The sequence below is a fragment of the Carcharodon carcharias genome, chromosome 1 (genome assembly GCF_017639515.1).
Source record: "Carcharodon carcharias isolate sCarCar2 chromosome 1, sCarCar2.pri, whole genome shotgun sequence".
NCBI lineage: Eukaryota > Metazoa > Chordata > Chondrichthyes > Lamniformes > Lamnidae > Carcharodon > Carcharodon carcharias.
Genome location: NC_054467.1, coordinates 249,231,405 through 249,253,919, shown reverse-complemented (window position 1 = coordinate 249,253,919; position 22,515 = coordinate 249,231,405). Strand labels below are relative to the sequence as shown.

At 46.5% G+C, this 22,515-nt stretch overlaps 1 protein-coding gene across 1 annotated transcript in view; it reads right to left on the bottom strand.

Annotated features, from left to right (window-relative positions):
• The window catches only part of LOC121278030 (dedicator of cytokinesis protein 2-like), a 1,199,266-nt gene that overhangs the window by 796,746 nt on the left and 380,005 nt on the right, over positions 1-22,515 (bottom strand). Inside the window, exon 25 of the mRNA XM_041188048.1 lies at positions 5,069-5,175. Within this exon, the coding sequence (XP_041043982.1) occupies positions 5,069-5,175 (107 nt within the window). The remainder of the gene's footprint in view (positions 1-5,068; positions 5,176-22,515) is intronic.

Below are 22,515 nucleotides of genomic sequence, written 5' to 3'. Positions count from 1 at the left end.
TTTCTGATTTTCCCCCTCCTTTTTGTTTTTTCCAATAATTTATATGTATTTTTCTTTTCCAACCTATTTCCATTATTTTTAAATGTATTTCCATCCATTGTTTTATCTCTACCTTTTAGCCTTTTTCGATCCCTTCCCCCCACCCCACCCACACTAGGGCTATCTGTACTTTGCTCATCTTGCTTTCTACCTTTAATCAGCACATTCCTTTAGATAATATCACCACCTTCAACACCTCTTTGTCCTTTTGTCTGTGACATCTTTTGGTTATCTTCACCTATCACTGGCCCTCTCTCCAGCCCTTCTTGTCCCATCACTCCCCCCCGCCTTAAACCAGCTTATATTTCACCTCTTTTCTATTTTTACTTAGTTCTGTTGAAGAGTCATACGGACTCGAAATGTTAACTGTGTTCCTCTCCGCAGATGCTGCCAGACCTGCTGAGTTTTTCCAGGTATTTTTGTTTTTGTTAAAGTAAACATTGTAACCCATTTAAGTATCCACTCACTTCACCAACAGCACATCAAGGCTGCAGTGTGTGCTTCGTCTAGGATGCACTGCAGCAATCATCAAGGCTTCTATAACAAGCATCTTCCAACATGACCTCTACTACCTGGAGTTCCAAGGACACCAGGTGCATGCAAACACCATTACATCCAGGTTTCCCACCAAGTGATACATCATCCTGACTTGGACACGCATCGCCATTAGTTCTTGGTCAGTTGGTCAAATGGCCAGAAGTCTTTACCTAATGGTGCTGTGGGAGCACCTGTGGGACACCTGTGGGAGCACCTGTGTTGGGACACCTGTGTTAGGACACCTGTGTTGGGACACTTTTGGGAGCACCTATGTTGGGACACCTGTGGGAGCACCTGTGTTGGGACACCTGTGTTGGGACAGAGGTGTCTTTGGGCAGCAACATTTGCGACTGAGAGGGCTGGAAAAGATGGCCTAAAAATAGGCTGTCCCACTTCCTCCCGGCTGGGGAACTACACCCTGCAGAATCACCATCTTTGTGATCAAAGAAAGAAAAATTTAAGTTTTGCAAAATGGAATGTTAGAACACACATGGACAATCTCAAGAGTCAATGTCCAGAAAGAAGAACTGCAATTGTATTATGTGAGCTACAAGACTCCAAACTGATGTCGCTGCCCTCAGTGAGACCTGCCTTCCTAGGCAGGGGCAGCTGAAGGTACGACCAGGGGGATACACCTTCTAATGGAAAGGAAAGGCTGACAGTGACCCTGGTTCAAGAAGGCAGCTCACCACCACCTTCTCAAGGGCAGCTAGGGATGGGCAAAAATAAATGCTGGTCTATTCAGTGAAGCCCACATCCCATGAATGAATTTTAAAAATGTCCACAGATTTGGTTTTGCCATCTGGACTAGGACCCTGGATGCACTGTCGGAACTCCCCAGTTGTATGAATAGAAGGATCATTTCTCCTACAGCTCAGCCATAACCAATGTACCACCATCATCAACACTTATGGCCCGACCCTTTGCTTTGGTGAGGAGCTTACAGAAAAATTGTGTTCTGATCTTGATAAAGTCCTCATTGCCATCCCAAAATGTTTGGGTCAAAGATCTAAGTGATGTCTGTATCACTAAATCCATGCGTGGGACAGCCTGCTTGCTTAGTTGATGATGAGCATCCATCTAGTAGCATGATATCGCAAGGCTCAGAAGTCCAAGAGGAAAAAGATCAATATCTCAGCCCTAAAGCAGGCCACCCAAAGAGAGGGGTTGCAAGTGCAGCTCACGGCTAGCCTGGTAATGTTGACCTTCATGACATGCAAAAGTTTTTTGAAGCCATCAGGGCCACCTATAGACCAATCCCCTTTGTTCACAGGATGGTGTTTCTCTTTTTAAGGATGATAATGTTATCTGTCAGCACTGGAAAGAACATCTTAAACAACTCCTCAACCATAAATCCACAGTGGCAACTGATACTCTCCAGGCTACTCCCTCGGTATCCTGTGGTAGAGTCCATGGGTGAAGCACCATCGATGGGACAGCTGCAAGAAGCAACTAAACGGATGAAAAACAACAAAGCCTGTGGCCCCAATGGTTTTCCAGCCAGGGTCTTCAAAGCTGGTGGGTTATTGCTGACATCAAGACTCCATGTATTCACCCTATGGTTTCAGAAGGAAAACGTAGTCTCCCTCACAAACTTCAGGAATGTGAAATTTGTAACTATCATCACGAAGGGAGATGAATCACACTGTGGAAAGTATTGAGGTCTTTCCCTCCTGTCCATAGCAGGGTCAATCCTGACACACATTCTCCTGAACTGCCTATTTCCTTTGGCTGAAGAAATCCTCCCAGAGACAGTCTCGCCTTAGACCCACCAGAGGAACCTCAGCCATTGACCGGGATTTTCTGGCTCCGTCATGGTGGGATCGCCATGGGAGGTTCGCGGCCCAGTCAAAAACTCACTGACTTTCGGTGGGACGGGACGATCCTAGCCCCATACTACTTACAACCTACTTGACAGCTATTCACCTCATCAAGGATCAACTACCTGCTGGTGTCAATATTAAATATCGTCTAGAAGGAAAATTCTTGAACTTCAGTCACCTCCATGCCAGACTAAACTGACCGCTATAGACATACGTGATCTCCAGTTTGTGGATGACTGCAGTGTCATTGTCCAATCTACACCAGGTTTTTAAGCTGCTCTCAATGTCTTCAATTCTTACAAGAAACTCAACTTGTCCTTGAATGTTGCCAAAACAAAACTCATAAATCAACCCACTCCTGGTCGGTCAAATATTCCACCTCCCGTATATGTTGAAGGAGGCATTCTGGGATACATTGAGTACTGCCCATACCTTGGCAGTCACCTCTTTCAAAAGGCCACCATTGATGAGGAGATCCAACACTGGATCAGCTGAGCGAGATCAGCCTTCTACAAACAACAAAAGCGAGTTTTGACAACAAAGACCTCTGCAAGTCAACAGAAGTCTTAATGTGCAGAGCAGTTGTTTTCACCACATTCCTGCACTGCAGTGACATCGGGATTGTGCATCAGTGACACACACGAGCCCTAGAGAAATTCCATCTGCAATGCCTCTGCTGCATCCTCTACATTCAACGGGAGGACCATCGTACAACACTGGCATCCTTCTTGAAGCCAGCTTCACAAGCTATCAGGTGAAACTCCTGCAAAAATCAACTTTGATGGACTGGACGCTGTGTTTGGGTGGCTGATAAACATTTCCCCACCCAGGTCCTGTTTTCTCAACTCTCAAAAGGCCAGGATTCCAGGCAGGGCAAATAAAACACTCCAAAGACACTCTGAAGCTCTCCTTGAAGCACTGCAGCATTGACATGAATGACTGGGAGGGGCTCGCTACCAATCCTTTAAAATGGTGACAACTTGTCCATCGAGCTGCATCACACTTCGAGTCCCAATTGTTTTAATGATGAGTTCGAGCGACCCAGAGAAGGCCAATAAGTAAAATCTGAACTCCGGATCTCACTACCTCGTGGGACATCCTGCCACATGTACCCAAAGATCTGCGGGTCAAGAATCGGCCTGTTCAGTCACCTGAAGACCCATGCGAATCGAGGGACAGCAGGCGACGACGTGGGAGCAGTGTACCCACGTGGACCGCCGTGGTTCAAGAAGAAGGTCGATCATATCTGGGGATTGGCAATAAATGCTGGCCTGGGCAGCGAGGCCCAAATCTCAAGATTGAATAAAGAACGAATGAGGAGTTCCTCGGTCACCCACCACAACTCAGATGGAAACACCAGAGGAACAGTGTAACCAGCTGCTTATGGCTGCTACTAACCACATTGCATCAGTGTTAAGGCTGGAGCTTGGGCAAATCCCACGGGAGCTCCAAGAGCTCTTCCCCACCACCCCCCGCCCCTCCCCCACCCATAATGATTTCCTCTCATCATAACCTAAGATTTGGAGCACGTTTCCACACAAATGCCAACAGCCCCCAAATACTCATGCATCTTGTCCATATGGTCAACCTTCATTTGTACACCTAGGGAGTGAGTATGGGGAGTCTTGAGAATTATGGGGACTATCAATCCAATGAAATTTTTATGTCAGTGAAGGGAAGCAGGGTTACAATTAGGAGTAAGCCCGTCGATTGATACTTCATCCCTTCCCCCAATCCTCACCACCACCCTCCCTCACCACCATTGGTTATAGCACTAACTGCTGCAACTGAATGTTAGGGGCAGCCCACAACCTTAATAATAGTAAAATTCAGTAGGGCATCATAAAATGGGTATCCCACAGATCATGACTTTGGAGAGGGTGCAAAGGAGATTTAAAAGAAGAGAAAGATTTAAATAGCATCTTTCACCATCTTAGGTCACCCCACAGCAATTTACATTTAATGAAGTACTTCTGAAGCGGAGTCATTGTTGGAGTCAACTCCAACAGTGCAGTGCCATCTCAGTATTACATTGGAGTGTCAGCCTAGATTTTGTGCTCAAGTCTCTGAAGTTGGACTTAAACACATAACCTTCTGACTCAGAGGCAAGTGAGCTACAGATGAAACTATATTTATCAGAATGATACAAGAGGTGAGGGACTTCAATTACTAGGAGAGACTGGAGAAGCTAGAAGATATTTCTCCTTTGAGCAGAAAATGGCAAAGAGTGATTAAATAGAGGCATTCATAACGACATGGTGAAACAGTTTCTGCTGGAAGGAGGGTTCTGTAACCGGAGGACGCAGATTAAGCATAATTGACAAAAAACCCAGAGGGATAATGGGAGATATGTTTCTCACGCAGTATGTTTTGATGATCAGGAATGTACTGCTTGAAAGGTGGAAGCACATTTAAAAGGCAATTTTTGAAAGGAATTAGATGTATACTTGAAAAGAAAAAAAACTTGCAGGTCTATGGGAAAAAAGTAGTGGAATAGAACTAATTCGGTAGCTCTCTCAAAGAGTCAGCACAGGTACAGTGGGCAGAATGGCCTCTATCTCTGCTGTAAAATTCTATCAAAATTGTTGATCAAAAGAAAACCCAGCGGTGCTTCTTTTTTAACACCCAAAATCCCACTACCCTGAGCGCATTATGGTTCCAGGGATTACCTTCTCTCTGAAAGAGCTCAGTGTTGACGATGGCTGTCATTGACTGTAATTTCTGTTTCACCAGGCGATCCGGGGGGAGGTTCAGGAGGAAACTGCGCAACAAGTGGCTACAGGCAAACAAAAGAAACAAAATCATGTCAGCAGAGAATATTCATGAGATGCATCAGCAGAATCTGAGCAAACATTAGGGATATATCAGCATATTTTGAGAGCGTTAAATATTAATGAACTCGGCATAATCTGACAGAACATTGAATGTTAATTAGATGTATTCAAAAGATCTGGCACTGAAATAAAACAGAACTCAGATTACAAAAACACTTGGAAGCTTTTCTAATTTAATTGCTGGCCAGCTTTGTGTTCATCATGCAACATTTTCACACCTTTTTCTCCACAACATGAGATGAATATTCACTACAATGAACTGAGGGGATTTTTCCAATGACCATACCAGCTATCCTGGCTTCCACTCCAGGGTGTCAGCTTAATGCTAACTTTGGCCCTTTCTATACTAATAACTCACACCTGGATCCAGAAAAATAAAGCTAGAGCCTATATTTGTATAACCCTGTCACAACTTCAGGATTGTCTCAAAACGCTTTACAGCCTATGAAGTACTTTCAAAGTGTACTCACAGCTGCAATGCAGGAAACACAGCAGCAAATCTGTGCACAGCAAGCCATTCAGGTGCATCAAACTACTACTATAGACCACCCAGCATCAACCTAGGTACTGGAGAGCATAAAAGCACACTGCCCAGTCAGTTGTGAAAATTCCCTCATTAACACCTGGGAACTTGTAGCAAAATTAGCAGAGCTGCCCGACAGGCTAATACAGTCAAGCAATAGCCTGACATAATCACACTCAACAAAGTTGACAGCACAGTTAGGATGGAGCTATCCTGGGAGTCTTCGACATTGACTCCATACCTCATGATGTCTCATGCCATCAAGTCCTGTTAATTACCACCCACTACACTCTCTCTATCAGTATTCCTATATGTTGAACATCACTTGGAGGAAGCACTGAAGGTGGAAAGGGCACAGAATGTACTCTGGGTGGGGGACTTCAATGTCCATCAACAAAGGTGGCTCGGTAGTTTGGCATAACGATCTGGCACATATAGGCTAACTGTGGGACTGAGTACAGTACCACCCACACAGTGATGTAAGAGAATACATGATCTGCACCTAGGTGTCAGGCTAGTGTTTGACAGAGCCATGTGTACAAGTAAGCATGGAGACAACCCCTCGTTTGAACCCTTTACTGTATATAGTGCATAGCTGTTGTAGTTAATGAATGCATACAGTTAACCTGCTTAATACTATGAATAATTCATGAAGACCTACCAAACTGTATCCAACACTCTCCAACAGGTGGCACCACTACTGATCAAGCTGGCCAACCCCTGAAGGATGTATCTGCCAGACTGAGCAGGCGGTGAGGGAACCAACAGTCACCCTCACCAATCTACCTGTCACAGATGCATCTGTCCATGACAGCATTGCTGGCAGTGACCACTGCATAGTCCTTGTAGCGATCAAGTGCTGTCTTCACACTGAGGACACCCTCCATCGGGTTGTGTAGCACTACCCCAGGCAAAATGAGATAGTTCCAGGGTGATCTAGCAACTCAAAATAGGGCATCCAAGAGGTGTTATGGACCATCAGCAGTCGAACTGTATTCAACCACAATCTGTAACCTTATGGGCCACTTATCCCCCACTCTATCATTACCAACAAGCCAGGGAACCAACTCTGGTTCAATGAAGAATGCAGGAGGGCATGCCAGGAGCAGCACCAGGCACACCTAAAAATGAAGTGCCAACTTGGTGAAGCTACAACACAAGACTACCTGCAGGCTGTAGACAGAGCGAAGTGATCCCACAACCAACGGATTAGATCAAATGCTTAAAGTCCCGTTACATCCAGTTATGAAAGGCGGTGGACAAAATTGAAAATTAACTGGAAAAACTGGCTCCTGATCCTCAATGATGGCAGAGCCCAGCACATCAGTGCAAAAGACAAGGCTGAAACATTTGCAAGCACCTTCAGCCAGAAGTGCCGAGTGGATGATCCATCTTGGTCTCCTCAGAGATCCCCAGCATCATAGATGCCTTCAGCCAACTGGATTCACTCCATGTGATATCAAGAAATTGCAGAAGGCACCTGATATAGCAAAAACTGGAGGGCCTGACAACATCCCAGCTATAGCACTGATAACTTGTGCTCCAGAAGTAGTTGTTTCCCTAGCCATAAGACCACAAGACATAGGAGCAGAAGTAGGCCATTCAGCCCATTGGCCATTCAATGAGATCATGGCTGATCTGATAATTCTCAACTCCACTTTCCTGCCTTTTCCCCATTACCCTTGAGTCCCTTACTGATTAAAAATCTGTCTATCTCAGCCTTGAATATACTTAACGACCCAGCCTCTACAGCCCTCTGCGATAGAGAGTTCCACAGATTCACTACCCTCTGAGAGAAGAAATTCCTCCTCATCTCTGTTTTAAATGGGCACCCCCTTACTCTGAGATTATGCCCTCTGGTCCTAGACTATCCCACAAGGGAAAAAAACCTCTCAGCATTCACCCTGTCAAGCCCCCTAAAAATCTTATATATTTCAATAAGGTCGCCTCTCATTCTTCTAAACTCCAATAAGTACAGACACAACCTACTCAACCTCTCCTCATAAAAAAATCCTTCCATGCCCAGGATCAACCTAATGAACCTTCTCTGGACTGCCTCCAATGCCAGTATATCTTTCCGTACATAAATATATCTTTCCGTACAACACTCAAGAATCTTGACATCATCTGGGACAAAGCAGCCCACTTTATTGGCATTACACCCACAAACATTCACTCCCTCAACCACAGACGCACAGTGGCAGCAGTGTGTAACATCTACAAGATGCACTTCAGGAATTCACCAAGGCTCGTTTGACAGCACCTTCCACCCATGACCACTACTATCTAGAAGGACAAAGGCAGCATTTGACTGAGTGTGGCAGCAAGGAGCCCTAGCAAAACTGGAGTCAATGGGAATCAGGGGGGAACCTTTCCGCTTGTTGGAGTCATACTTAGCCCAAAGGAAGATGGTCGTGGTTGTTGGAGGTCAGTCATCTCAGCTCCAGGACATCACTGCAGGAGTTCCTCAGAGTAGTGTCTATCTTCAGCTGCTTCATCAATATGGTCAGAAGTGGGGGTGTTTGCAGATGATTGCACAATGTTCAGCACCATTCACTACTCCTCAGACACTGAAGCAGTACATGTCCAAATACAGCAAGACCTGGACAACATCCAGGCTTGGGCTAACAAGTGGCAAATAACATTGGCGCCGCACAAGTGCCAGGCAATGACCATCTCCTATAAGGGAAAATCCAGTCATCGCCACTTGATGCTCAATGGCACTACTATCACTGACTCCCCCAATATCAACATCCTGGGCGTTATCATTAACCAGAAACTGAACTGGACTAGCCATATAAATACTGTGGCAACAAGAGCAGGTCAGAGGTTAGGAATCATGTGATGAATAACTCACCTCCTGACTCCCCAAAACCTGTCCACCATCTACAAGGCACAAGTCAGGAGTGTGATGGAATACTCCCCACTTGCCTGGATGAGTGCAGCTCCCACAACACTCAAGAATCTTGACATCATCTGGGACAAGGCAGCCCACTTTATTGGCATTACACCCACAAACATTCACTCCCTCAACCACAGACGCACAGTGGCAGCAGTGTGTAACATCTACAAGATGCACTTCAGGAATTCACCAAGGCTCGTTTGACAGCACCTTCCACTCATGACCACTACTATCTAGAAGGACAAAGGCAGCAGATAGATGGGAACACCACCAACTGGAAGTCCCCCTCCAAGTCACTCACCATCCAGACTTGGAAATATATCACTGTTCCTTCACTGTCGCTGGGTTAAAATCCTGGAGCTCCCTTCCTAACAGCTTTGTGGGTATGCCAACACCACATGGACTGCAGCAGTTCAAGAAGGCAGCTCACCACCACCTTCTCAAGGGCACCTAGGGATGGGCAATAAATGCTGGCCCAGCCGGCGAAGCCCACTACCCGTGGACGAATAAAAAAGGATTGGAATAGTCTTGCATTTTGTGGACAGGACATACCTGGGTAAGTTTCTATATTTTTGGAGAGATGCCAGTGCTGTAGCTGTACTGGAACAACTTGGCTAAACACAAAAATAGATGGGAAGGCAAGAGGATGACATGAGGAGTCTACAGAAGGATATAGAGAGGTTAAGTGAGAGGGTAAAAACTTGGCAGATAGAATATAATGTGGGAAAATGTGAGGCTGTGCATTTTGGCAGGAAGAATAGAGGAGCTGAATATTATTTAAATGGAGAAAGACTGCAGAAAGCTGCAGCACAGAGGGATTTGGGAGTCCTTGTGGATGAATCCCAAAAAGCTAGCAAGCAAGTTCAACAGGTAATAGGGAAGGTAAATGGAATATTGGCCTTTATTTCAAAGAGAATGGAGCATAAAAATAGCGAAGTCTTGATAAAACTATACAAGGCAGTAGTTAGATTACACCTAGAATATTGTGAGTATATTCAGTGTCTGAGGAGTAGTGAATGGTGCTGAACATTGTGCAATCATCTGCAAACACCCCCACTTCTGACCATATTGATGAAGCAGCTGAAGATAGACACTACTCTGAGGAACTCCTGCAGTGATGTCCTGGAGCTGAGATGACTGACCTCCAACAACCACGACCATCTTCCTTTGGGCTAAGTATGACTCCAACAAGCGGAAAGGTTCCCCCCTGCTTCCCATTGACTCCAGTTTTGCTAGGGCTCCTTGCTGCCACACTCAGTCAAATGCTGCCTTGATGTCAAGGGCTGTCACTTTCACGTCACCTCTGGTCAATTAACAGTCAATGTCAATCATCAGCAAAGTAAAGGTATTCTCAAGCAGGATTTAAATAGCATTAGTCTGCTCATCAATGCTAAACTTGGGTTCTGCATTGTCACTTGGCTCCAGGCTTCATTACAGTCTTGATTCAAACATGGACAAAAGAGTTGAATTCCAGAACTGAGATATGAGTGACTGCCCTTGATATCCAACTAGCATTCGACTGAGTGTGGTATCCAGAAGCCCAAGTAAACTGGAAGCCAATGGGAATCATAGGAAAACCTCCCCACTGGTTGGATCCATACCTAGTACAAAGGAAGATAATTGTGGTTGTTGGAAGCCCCTGGACATTACTGCAAGTTCCTCAGGGAAGTGTTCTATGTCTAACTAACTTCAGCTGTTTCAGCAATGTTCTCCCTTTTTCATATATTCAGAAGTTTACTGATGATTGTACAGTGTTCAGCACCATTCATAACTCCTCAGATGCTGAAGTATTCCATTCCCGCAAGCAGCAAAATCAGGGAATATTCAGGCTTGGGCTAATAAGTGGCACACAATGAACCACACAAGTGCCAGGCAATGACCAACTCCAACCAGAGAGAATCTAACCATCACCCCTTGACATTCAATGACCTTACCATCACTGAATCCTCCACCTTCAACATCATGGAGGTTGCTGCTGATCAGAAACTTAACTGGACCAGCTGTACTGTGGCTACAAGAACAGGTGAGAGGCTGCGAAATCTGTGACAAGTAATTCACTTCCTGACTCCTCAAATCTTCTCCATGATCTACAAGGTACAAGTCAGGAGTATGATGGAATATTCTCCAATCGCCTGGATGAGGCAACACTCAACTTCCAAGAGGCTCAAAACCATTCAATACAAAACCTCACACTTATTCTGAATCCCATCCACCACCTTATATTCACTCCCTCCACCACCGATGCACAGTGGCAGCAGTATGTACATCTATAAGATACACTGCAGCAACTCACCAAGGCTCCTTCGACAGCATCTTCCAAACTTGCAACCTGTACCACCTAAAAGGACAAGGGTAGCAGGTGCATGGGAGCACCACTACCATGTGTACGTTCCTCTCCATGTCACACACCATCCTGACTCGGAACCATTTCACCATTCCTGGGTAAAGATCCTGGAACTCCCTTGGTAACAGCACTTTTGGGTGTACCTACACCAAAATATCTGCAGCAGTTCAAGGTGGTTGGTAAGGGGATCAAAGGTTACGGGGAGAAGGCGGGAGAATGGGGCTGAGAAACTTATCAGCCATGATTGAATGGCGGAGCAGACTCAATGGGCCGAATTGCCTAATTTCTGCTCCTATTTCTTATGGTCTTATGGTCTAAGGTGGCTCACCACCATCTTCTGCAAGGCAACTAGGAATGGACAATAAATGGCAGCCTTGCCAGTGATGCTCACATCCCATGAACAAATGAAAAAATTCCATCCTTAACTTCCCTGAGAAGATGGTGTTTGGTGCAATGGAGATTGGTGAGATAAAGCGTTCTCTTTCTCTCTCTCTTGTTCTATATACAGACTCTGAGGGTCCAATGAGAAATCAGTCTAGATAGTCTCAAACCAGCTCCTCATGGGTCTGATTCCATAGAATATAACAGCTTCCAATTTGGCACGACTTGCTTATCTTGCTCAGAGGGAACGGCCGTGAGCAGTGTAAAAATACACACTTGGCACAATGGGAAGGAGTGATGCTAATATGAAGCTGCAGCTGAGGAGTACTAATGGGACAACTGGCTGTGCTGATTTGACACGTGAGTGTTTGATGCTGATAATGGATAACAAACTGCATAAATGTTCTCCTTATAATCCTGTTACACAGTCAGCCAAAAGTTCTTGCCAATTCTAGTTCAGATGGAAACTAAATAGTAAACATTAAACACTCCCAAATTGCACAGGATGATGCAGGGCGGAACCTTGTGGATGAGACGGGGGTCTCGGCAGTTGGCTAGCAAGCCGGTGAGAGACTCGCGTCACCTCCCTTCGGGAAGGCTCACTGCATCATGTGCCAATCAGGCACTTGACAGACCGGCCGCGGGCCTTCCCCCCAGAATCAAGGACCCCAGGATGTCCTGACTTAAGTCTTGACTGCCAAGAGCTGCCAGCCAATCAGAGGCCAGAAGTTCTATTAAATGGAAGTGCCACTGGCGAGGCAATGGCTGTTGCTGGCATGACACCCACCTGAGGCCTAGGATCCCAGGCCAGCGGTGAGTCATAGCGCAAGGAGGGTTATGAAGGAGGGGTAGGGAGGGGGTTCGTGGGAGAAGGTGGGGTGGGAGTCAGCAGCAAGGGCAGAGGGGTGGCTTTCAGCAGGGCAACCCCTTCCCAATGTCGGTCCTTGATTAGGCACTGAATGCCTTTGAACAAGTCAAGGTCCAACAACAAAAGCGCTAGGTAAAAGGAAAGTAAGAAACAATGTTAAATAAAGGATATATTTGAAAAGAAAATATCAGGGTTTAGTGGGGTTAATTGGAAGGGCTGCAACTGGCTTGTGAAAGCTATCTAATCAAAGTAAGGCAAACTCAGGACCAGGAACTGCATAATTGATGAGTTAGGCACAGCCATGAAAAATATAATGGGAAAAATATTAATTTCAGAAGGATGACATATTACAACACAAAGTTCAGCAGGGTCCGAGTCTAGCTAGGGCTGAGAAAATGACCTGTGAGGCTTTGTGACAAAAATTAATTAATCAATGAAGTTGAGTTATGAACACAGATATTCCCTCAAACCGTACGTGACTTGGCAGTAAATCATCTGAGAAATTGTGTATTCCTGTGAGCTGGAGCCTGATGCTTTTAGGAACTAAAGTCTTGCTTTCGTCTGACAAATCCTAAGGTCCACCTATTTTGTTTTTTTACCATTCAGGCAACTGAGCAATATGATTGCCATGCAGTTGTTGAAGTAATCATAGCAACAACCTCTCTCAATCTGTCTACAACAGACCCAGGCATGAGGTGGGGAAAATCCTCAATGGTGGCGAGGCTTGGGAACCAAAGGTTCAACTGGTGCAGTTGGGGATGCTGCTCTCCGGTAGGATTAGACACAGTGTGATTAGGGGAGGCAATGGCGTAGTGGTATTGTCACTGGACTGGTAATCCAAAAACCCAGGGTGATGCTCCTGGACATTCCTGGGTTCGAATCCTGCCACAGCAGATGGTGGAATTTGAATTCAATAAAAAACTGGAATTAAAAGTTTGATGATGACCATGAAACCATTGTCGACTCATCAGCTTCACTAAAGCTGTCCTTACCTGGTCTGGCCTACATGTGAGTCCAGACCCACAGCAATGTGGTTGACTTTCAACTGCCCTCTGAAATGGCCTCACAAGCCACCCAATTGTATCATATCATAACCGCTACAAATCTCAGAAAAGAAATGAAACCGGATGGACCACCCGGCATTGACAACGGAAACAACAACGGCAATCTCAGCTTTGTTGACCCTGCAAAACCTTTCTTACTAACATCTGGGGCTAGTGCCAAAATTGGGAGAGCTGTCTCACAGACTAGTCAAGCAAAAACCTGACATAGTCATCCTCTTGGGATAATAGCTTACAGATATTGTTCCAGACACCACCATCACAGGGTGTCTCCTGTCCCACCAGCAGGACAGACACAGCAGAGGTGGTGGCACAGTGGTATATCATTGGGAGGGAGTTGCCCTGGGGGTCCTCAACATTGACTTCATGGGGTTCGGGGTGTCATGCCCAAACATGAGCAAGGAAACCTCCTGCTGATTATCACATACCGCCCTCTTTCAAATGATGAATCAGTGCTCCTCCATATTGAGCACTGCTTGGAAGAAGCACTAAAGGTGGCAAAGAGTGATGAACTTCAATGTCCATCAGCAAGAGGGATCAGTAGCACCACTACTAACCAAGCTGGCCGAGTCCTAAAGAACATAGCTGCTAGACTAGGTCTGTGGCAGGTGGTGAGGGAAAGACATACTTGAACTCATCCTCACCAACTTGCCTAATGCAAATGCATCTATTCATGACAGGATTGGTAGGAGTAACCACTGCACATTGAGATCATCCATCGTGTTGTGTGGCACTACCACCATGCTAAATGGGATAGATTTTGAACAGATCTAGCCAACTCAAGATTGGGCATCCATGAGGCACTGTGGGCCATCAGCAGCAGCAAAATTGTACTCAAACACAATCTGTAACCTTATGGCCTGGCATATTCCCTGCTCTACCATTACCATCAGGCCAGGGGATCAACACCGGTTCAATGAAGAGTGCAGGAGGGCATGCCAGGAGCAGCACCAGAGATATCTACAAATGAGGTGTCAACCTGACGCAGCTATAACATAGGACTATATGTGTGCTAAACAGCATAAGCAGCAAGACCAAGCTAAGCGATCCCACAACCAATGGATCAGATCTAAGCTCTGCAGTCCTGCCACATCCAGTCGTGAATCGTGATGGACAGTTAAACAATTCACTGGAGGAAGTGGCTCCACAAATATCCCCATCCTCAATGATGGGGGAGCCCAGCACATCAGTGCAAAAGATAAGGCTGAAGCATTTGCTATATTCTTCAGCCAGAAGTATCGAGTGGATCCATCTCGGTCAACTCAATTCACTCCATTTGATATCAAACAAATGGAGGCATTGGATAGTAAAAAGGCTATAGGCCCTAACAATATTCTGGCAATAGTACTCAAGACTTGTGCTCCAGAACTTGCCATGCCCCTAGCCAACCTGTTCCAGTACAGCTACAATACTGGTATCTGCCCGGCTATGTGGAAAATTGCCCAGGTATGTCCTGTACACAAAAAGCAGGACAAATCCAACCTGGCCAATTACCACTCCATCAGTCTACTCTCGATCATCAGTAAAGTAATGGAAGGAGTCATCAACAGTGCTATCAAGCAGCATTTACTTAGCAATAATCTGCTCACTGATGCCCAGTTTGGGTTACGCCTGGGCCACTCAGCTCCTGACCTCACGACAGCCTTGGTTCAAACATGGACAAAAGAGCAGAACTCCGGAATTAAGGTTAGAGTGACTGCCCTTGACATCAAGGCAGCATTTAACCAAGTGTGGCGTCAAGGAGCCCTACCAAAACTGGGCTCAATGAGAATCACCTCTCCACTGGTTGGAGTCATACCTAGTAGAAAGGAAGATGGTTGTGGTTATTGGAGATCAGTCATCTCAGTTCCAGGACATCACTGCAGGAGTTCCTCAGGGTAGTGTCCTCAGCCCAACCATCTTCAGCTGCTTCATTAATGACCTTCCTTCATCAGAAGTGGGGATGTTCACTGATGATTGCACAATATTCAGCACCTTTCACAGTTCCTCAGATACTGAAGCAGTCTATGCCCAAATGCAGCAAGACCTGGACAATATCCAGGCTTGGGCTGACAAGTGGCAAGTAAAACTCATGCCTCACAAGTGTCAGGCAATGGCCATCTCCAAAAAGAGAGAATCGAACCATTGCCTCTTGACGTTCAATGGCATTACCATCACCAAATCCCCCAATATCAACATCCTGGGGGTTACCATTGACCAGAAACTGAACTGGTCTAACCATAAAAATATTGTGGCTACAAGAGCAAGTCAGAGGCTTGGAATCCTGCAATGAGTAACTCACCTGCTGACTCCCCAAAGCCTGTCCACCATCTACAAGGCACAATGCAGGAGTGTGATGGAATACTCCCCATTTGCCTGGATGAGTGCAGCTCCCACAACACTCAAGAAGCTTGACACCATCCAGGACAAAGCAGCCCACTTGACTGGCACCATATCCACAAACATTCACCCCCTCCATCACCGTCACACAGTAGCAGCAGTGTGTACCATCTACAAGATGCACTGCAGGAATTCACCAAGGCTCCTTAGACCTTCCATATCTATAACCACTACTATCTAGAAGGACAAGGGTAACAGATAGAGAGGAACACCACCACCTGGAAGGTCCCCTCCAAGTCAGTCACCATCCTGACTTCAAAATATATCGCCGTTTCTTCACTGTTGCTGGGTCAAAATCCTGGAACTCGCTCCCAAACAGCACTGTGGGTGTACCTACACCACATGGACAGCAGCGGTTCAAAAAGGCAGATCACCATCATCTTCCCAAGGGCAATTAGGGATGGGCAAGAAATGGTGGCCCAGCCAGCAAAGCCCACGTCCAGGGAATGAATAAAAAATAAAATCACAGATAGTTCACAACATAGAAAGTGGGCACTTGGCCTATCGTGTCTGCGCTGGCTTCATATTCCATAGTGTTGCAATTGGATGTTTTGCTTGGAATCTGTTACATCGGGGTTAAACTTCAATCCACCTTTAATGTTAAAAGGCATTCTGTCACGGGCTGCAATTTTGTGACAGGGTGTCCTGGCAATTTAATGATAGCGGCATCAGAATATTTACTCCAAAGTAGGGCAAACAAGAGGGGGATTTAATTCTATGCAGACCATGCTGGGTCTGAAGTGGGAGAGCTCAACATCGGCAGTTGAGGTGACTAGGACGGAATGTGCTCCATCCACAAGTGCTGGCATCCCACACTTTAAGGAGCAGAAGAATTAACATCAGAGGCCAGGATTTTCTGGCCCCATTCTGGCCAATGGAGATTCGGCAGCCCAGCCAAAAGCCCATTGGCTTTCAGTGGGACCGGAAGATCCCAGCGGCAGGCAGGGCCGGAAAATCCCGCCTGAAGAACAAACTCCGATACGTTCTGGGTACTCAGCAGGTTGCCCTGATCCGAACAGTGGTTCCTACACTTAAAGCGAACACTTGGTCATCATTCTTTTTGCTCAAACCCTTCCATAAACCCACCCTTCCGTGTCTCTGTAACCTCCTCCAGTTCCTCAAGATCTCTGCGCTCTTCAATTCTGGCCTCTTGTGCATCCCTGATCTTAATTGCTTCATTACTGGTGGCCACGTCTTCAGCTGCCTGGAAGAATTCTCTCCCTAAACCTCTTTGCCTCTCTCCCCTGCTTTAAGATGCTCTTCAAAATCTACCCTTTCAGTTAAACTTTTGGTCATCTGTCCTAATATGTCCATACATGACTCAGCATCAAATATTGTTTCACAATGTTCCTACGAAGCACCCCGAGACATATTGCTAATTAGTTGTTGTTCTTATCACTTGGCTGGCACGTGTCTCTATGCCAACTGCTATAAACTGTAAACCTATTGCTGAAGCAGAGTTAATACTTAACAGTAGGACAAGCTGTGCATGTTGCTGATGGTTCATTTGTTCAGCATCTGTGGTGCGCGCAAGCAACAATATAAACAACAATCATCTCTTGAACAGCCAACGCATCTCTTCTGTAGACATAGTGATAGTATGACCTTGGCAGAAGTAGTCGTGGTGTCAGACTTGGATTTCAATGACCCCTGGCAATAGAGGGCCAAAACCAAGTTGCTGATTGCTACCCATTCGTCCTTGCCCTCTGCGTCTGAAAGCTTTGATGAGACAACAAACCCAGCCATGATCGCAACGCTCCCCACCACCACCCCCACAATCAGGTGTTCTACCAAATTTTCCTGGCTTTCTTCACAAGCAAAGACGGTCACTCAGCCGGTGAACTGAAGGTTTCTGTTGTTTATGGGTTAGCTTCAGGTCAGGAGGGGAGAAAGTACTCCTCAGATACTGAAGCAGCCTGTGCATGCCTGCAGCAAGATCTGGACAACAAAATGCACTGCAGCAACTCGCCTAGCCGCCTTAGGCAGAACTTTCCAAACCTGTGACCTCCACCATCTAGAAGAACAACAGCAGCAGATGCAGAATTACCTGGAAAAACTCAGCAGGTCTGGCAGCATCATGCTACATGCATTCAGACACAGAGCCTTTAGTTTTATCTTTTTACTCTTTTTATAAGATCTTTGCTCACCTGTTGACTTACTGTTAGATTTGTACTCTCTATCCCTTCATTTCCCGTAATAATACTTTCCTCTTTTGCCTTGTCTCTGCTCTTTGGTTTACCACATCTTCCCAGATTTGTTCCCCAAGCACCCTACTGCTTAGTTTAAAATCCTCTCTACTTCCGTAATTATATGGCTTGCAAGAACACCAGTCCCGGCAGGGTTCAGGTGTAGACCATCCCAACGGTACAGATCCAGCTTTCCCCAGTGCTGGTGCCTGTGCCCCATGATCCAGAACCCACTTCTCCCACATGAGAATTACCTGGAAAAACTCAGCAGGTCTGGCAGCATCAGCGGAGAAGAAAAGAGTTGATGTTTCGAGTCCTTATGACCCTTCAACAGTTCTGTCGAAGGGTCATGAGGACTCGAAACGTCAACTCTTTCCTTCTCCGCCGATGCTGCCAGACCTGCTGAGTTTTTCCAGGTAATTCTGTTTTTGTTCAGGCTTGTTCTTACCTGGTGTCTATGGAAATGTACTTTCTGACAAGTCAGCATCTGAAACCTTGGCCAATTCCCTTTCCCTTCACCAATTATGAACTCTGGTTGATGCCCCTGCTTGAGCTACACTAGCTCAGCAAAACAAAAACAGAATTACCTGGAAAAACTCAGCAGGTCTGGCAGCATCGGCGGAGAAGAAAAGAGTTGACGTTTCGAGTCCTCATGACCCTTCGACAGAACTTGAGTTCGAGTCCAAGAAAGAGTTGAAATATAAGCTGGTTTAAGGTGTGTTGGGGGGGGGGGGGGGGGGTGGAGAGAGAGAGAGAAGTGGGGGGGGGTGTGGTTGTAGGGACAAACAAGCAGTGATAGAAGCAGATCATCAAAAGATGTCAACAACAATAGAACAAAAGAACACATAGGTGTTAAAGTTGGTGATATTATCTAAACGAATGTGCTAATTGAGAATGGATGGTAGGGCACTCAAAGTATAGCTCTAGTGGGGGTGGAGGGAGCATAAAAGATTTTAAAATATTTAAAAATAATGGAAATAGGTGGGAAAAGAAAAATCTATATAACTTATTGGAAAAAAAAGGAAGGGGGAAACAGAAAGGGGGTGGGGATGGAGGAGGGAGCTCAAGACCTAAAGTTGTTGAATTCAATATTCAGTCCGGAAGGTTGTAAAGTGCCTAGTTGGAAAATGAGGTGTTGTTCCTCCAGTTTGCGTTGGGCTTCACTGGAACAATGCAGCAAGCCAAGGACAGACATGTGGGCAAGAGAGCAGGGTGGAGTGTTGAAATGGCAAGCGACAGGGAGGTTTGGGTCATTCTTGCGGACAGACCGCAGGTGTTCTGCAAAGCGGTCGCCCAGTTTACGTTTGGTCTCTCCAATGTAGAGGAGACCACAATGGGAGCAACAAATGCAGTAGACTAAGTTGGGGGAAATGCAAGTGAAATGCTGCTTCACTTGAAAGGAGTGTTTGGGCCCTTGGACGGTGAGGAGAGAGGAAGTGAAGGGGCAGGTGTTGCATCTTTTGCGTGGGCATGGGGTGGTGCCATAGGAGGGGGTTGAGGAGTAGGGGGTGATGGAGGAGTGGACCAGGGTGTCCCGGAGGGAGCGATCCCTACGGAATGCCGATAGCGGGGGTGAAGGGAAGATGTGTTTGGTGGTGGCATCATGCTGGAGTTGGCGGAAATGGTGGAGGATGATCCTTTGAATGCGGAGGCTGGTGGGGTGATAAGTGAGGACAAGGGGGACACTATCATGTTTCTGGGAGGGAGGAGAAGGCGTGAGGGCGGATGCGCGGGAGATGGACCGGACACTGTTGAGGGCCCTGTCAACGACTGTGGGTGGAAAACCTCGGTTAAGGAAGAAGGAGGACATGTCAGAGGAACTGTTTTTGAAGATAGCATCATCAGAACAGATGCGATGGTGGCGAAGGAACTGAGAGAATGGGATGGAGTCCTTACAGGAAGCGGGGTGTGAGGAGCTCTAGTCGAGGTAACTGTGGGAGTCGGTGGGTTTGTAATGGATATTGGTGGACAGTCTATCACCAGAGATTGAGACAGAGAGGTCAAGGAAGGGAAGGGAAGTGTCAGAGATGGACCATGTGAAAATGATGGAAGGGTGGAGATTGGAAGCAAAATTAATAAATTTTTCTAAGTCCCGACGAGAGCATGAAGCAGCACCGAAGTAATCATCGATGTACCGGAGAAAGAGTTGTGGAAGGGGGCCGGAGTAGGACTGGAACAAGGAATGTTCCACATACCCATAAAGAGACAGGCATAGCTGGGGCCCATGCGGGTACCCATAGCCACACCTTTTATTTGGAGGAAGTGAGAGGAGTTGAAGGAGAAATTGTTCAGCGTGAGAACAAGTTCAGCCAGACGGAGGAGAGTAGCGGTGGATGGGGATTGTTCGGGCCTCTGTTCGAGGAAGAAGCTAAGGGCCCTCAGACCATCCTGGTGGGGGATGGAGGTGTAGAGGGATTGGACGTCCATGGTGAAGCGGAAGCGGTTGGGGCCAGGGAACTGGAAATTGTTGATGTGACGTAAGGTGTCAGAGGAATCACGGATGTAGGTGGGAAGGGACTGGACAAGGGGAGAGAGAAGGGAGTCAAGATAACGAGAAATGAGTTCTGTGGTGCAGAAGCAAGCTGAGACGATCGGTCTACCGGGGCAGTTCTGTTTGTGGATTTTGGGTAGGAGATAGAAGCGGGCCGTCTGAGGTTGGGCGACTATCAGTTTGGAAGCTGTGGGAGGAAGATCCCCAGAGGAGATGAGGTCAGTGACAGTCCTGGAAACAATGGCTTGATGTTCAGTGGTGGGGTCATGGTCCAGGGAGAGGTAGGAGCAAGTGTCTGCGAGTTGACGCTCAGCCTCCGCGAGGTAGAGGTCAGTGCGCCAGACAACAACAGCACCACCCTTGTCAGTGGGTTTGATGACAATGTCAGGATTGGACCTGAGAGAATGGAGTGCAGTAAGTTCAGAGAAAGACAGGTTAGAATGGGTGAGAGGAGCAGAGAAATTGAGACGACTAATGTCGCGCAGACAGTTCTCAATGAAAAGATCAAGAGAAGGTAAGAATCCAGAGGGAGGGGTCCAGGTGGAGGGAGAATATTGGAGATGGGTAAAAGGATCCGTTGAACTGGGAGAGGACTCCTGCCCAAAGAAGTGAGCCCGGAGACGAAGTCGGCAGAAGAAGAGTTCAGCATCATGCCGAGCCCGAAATTTATTGAGGTGAGGGCGTAAGGGTATGAAACTAAGTCCTTTGCTGAGCACTGAACGTTCAGCATCGGAGAGGGGAAGGTCAGGGGGTATAGTGAATACACGGCTGGGGCTGGGATTGGAAGATGGGGTGGGGACGGAGGGACGGGCAGGGGTGGAAAGTCCTAGATGGGTGGTGGTGTCGATGACTTGTTGGAGCTTGCGTTCCTTAGCACTTGAGAGAAAGAGAAAAAGTTTCTTGTTGAGGCGTCGGATGAGCCGAAGAATAAAACGAAACTGGGGGCACACGCAGCTTTGAAAAAGGGTACGGCGCTGCTGCTGGAGGGAGAGGTCGAGTGTGTTCATATGGCGGCACATGGCACTGATTGTGGATTTCAGAATGTGACGGGAACAGCAGTCCGAGAAACGCTTTATGTCCCAGAGATACCTGTAATCCTGGGTGGGTTCGAAACATGAGGGGTGGAATTTCAGTTGAAATCCACGTGGGGTAAGTCGGAGACAGAGACAGTCACTGAGAAAGGAGATATGGCTGTGAAAGCGGGTTTTAGTAAACACCTTGTCAAACACCAGGAGGGAAATGGAAAGCAATGAAGGTGAGCAAGGCAAAAGAGAGGTACGAAAATCTTGTCGCAGAGAGGAACAGAACTTCCTCAAGGAGGTAGGCATTTCTTGAAGAGCAGTGGCAGTCAATTAAACACAGAGATAAAAACAAAAAAACTGCGGATGCTGGAAATCCAAAACAAAAACAGAAGAACTCTGGAAAAACTCAGCAGTTCTGGCAGCATCGGCGGAGGAGAAAAGAGTTGACGTTTCGAGTCCTCATGACCCTTCGACAGAACTTGAGTTCGAGTCCAAGAAAGAGTTGAAATATAAGCTGTTTTAAGGTGTGTGTGGGGGTGGAGGAGAGGGGGGGGGGAGCGGAGAGAGAGAGAGAGAGAGAAGTGGAGGGGGTTGGTGTGGTTGTAGGGACAAACAAGCCGTGATAGAAGCAGATCATCAAAAGATGTCAACAACAATAGAACAAAAGAACACATAGGTGTTAAAGTTGGTGATATTATCTAAACGAATGTGCTAATTGAGAATGGATGGTAGGGCACTCAAGGTATAGCTCTAGTGGGGGTGGAGGGAGCATAAAAGATTTTAAAATATTTAAAAATAATGGAACTAGGTGGGAAAAGAAAAATCTATATAATTTATTGGAAAAAAAAAGGAAGGGGGAAACAGAAAGGGGGTGGGGATGGAGGAGGGAGCTCACGACCTAAAGTTGTTGAATTCAATATTCAATCCAGAAGGTTGTAATCGATGATTACTTCGGTGCTGCTTCATGCTCTCGTCGGGACTTAGAAAAATTTATTAATTTTGCTTCCAATTTCCACCCCTCCATCATTTTCACGTGGTCCATCTCTGACACTTCCCTTCCCTTCCTTGACCTCTCTGTCTCAATCTCTGGTGATAGACTGTCCACCAATATCCATTACAAACCCA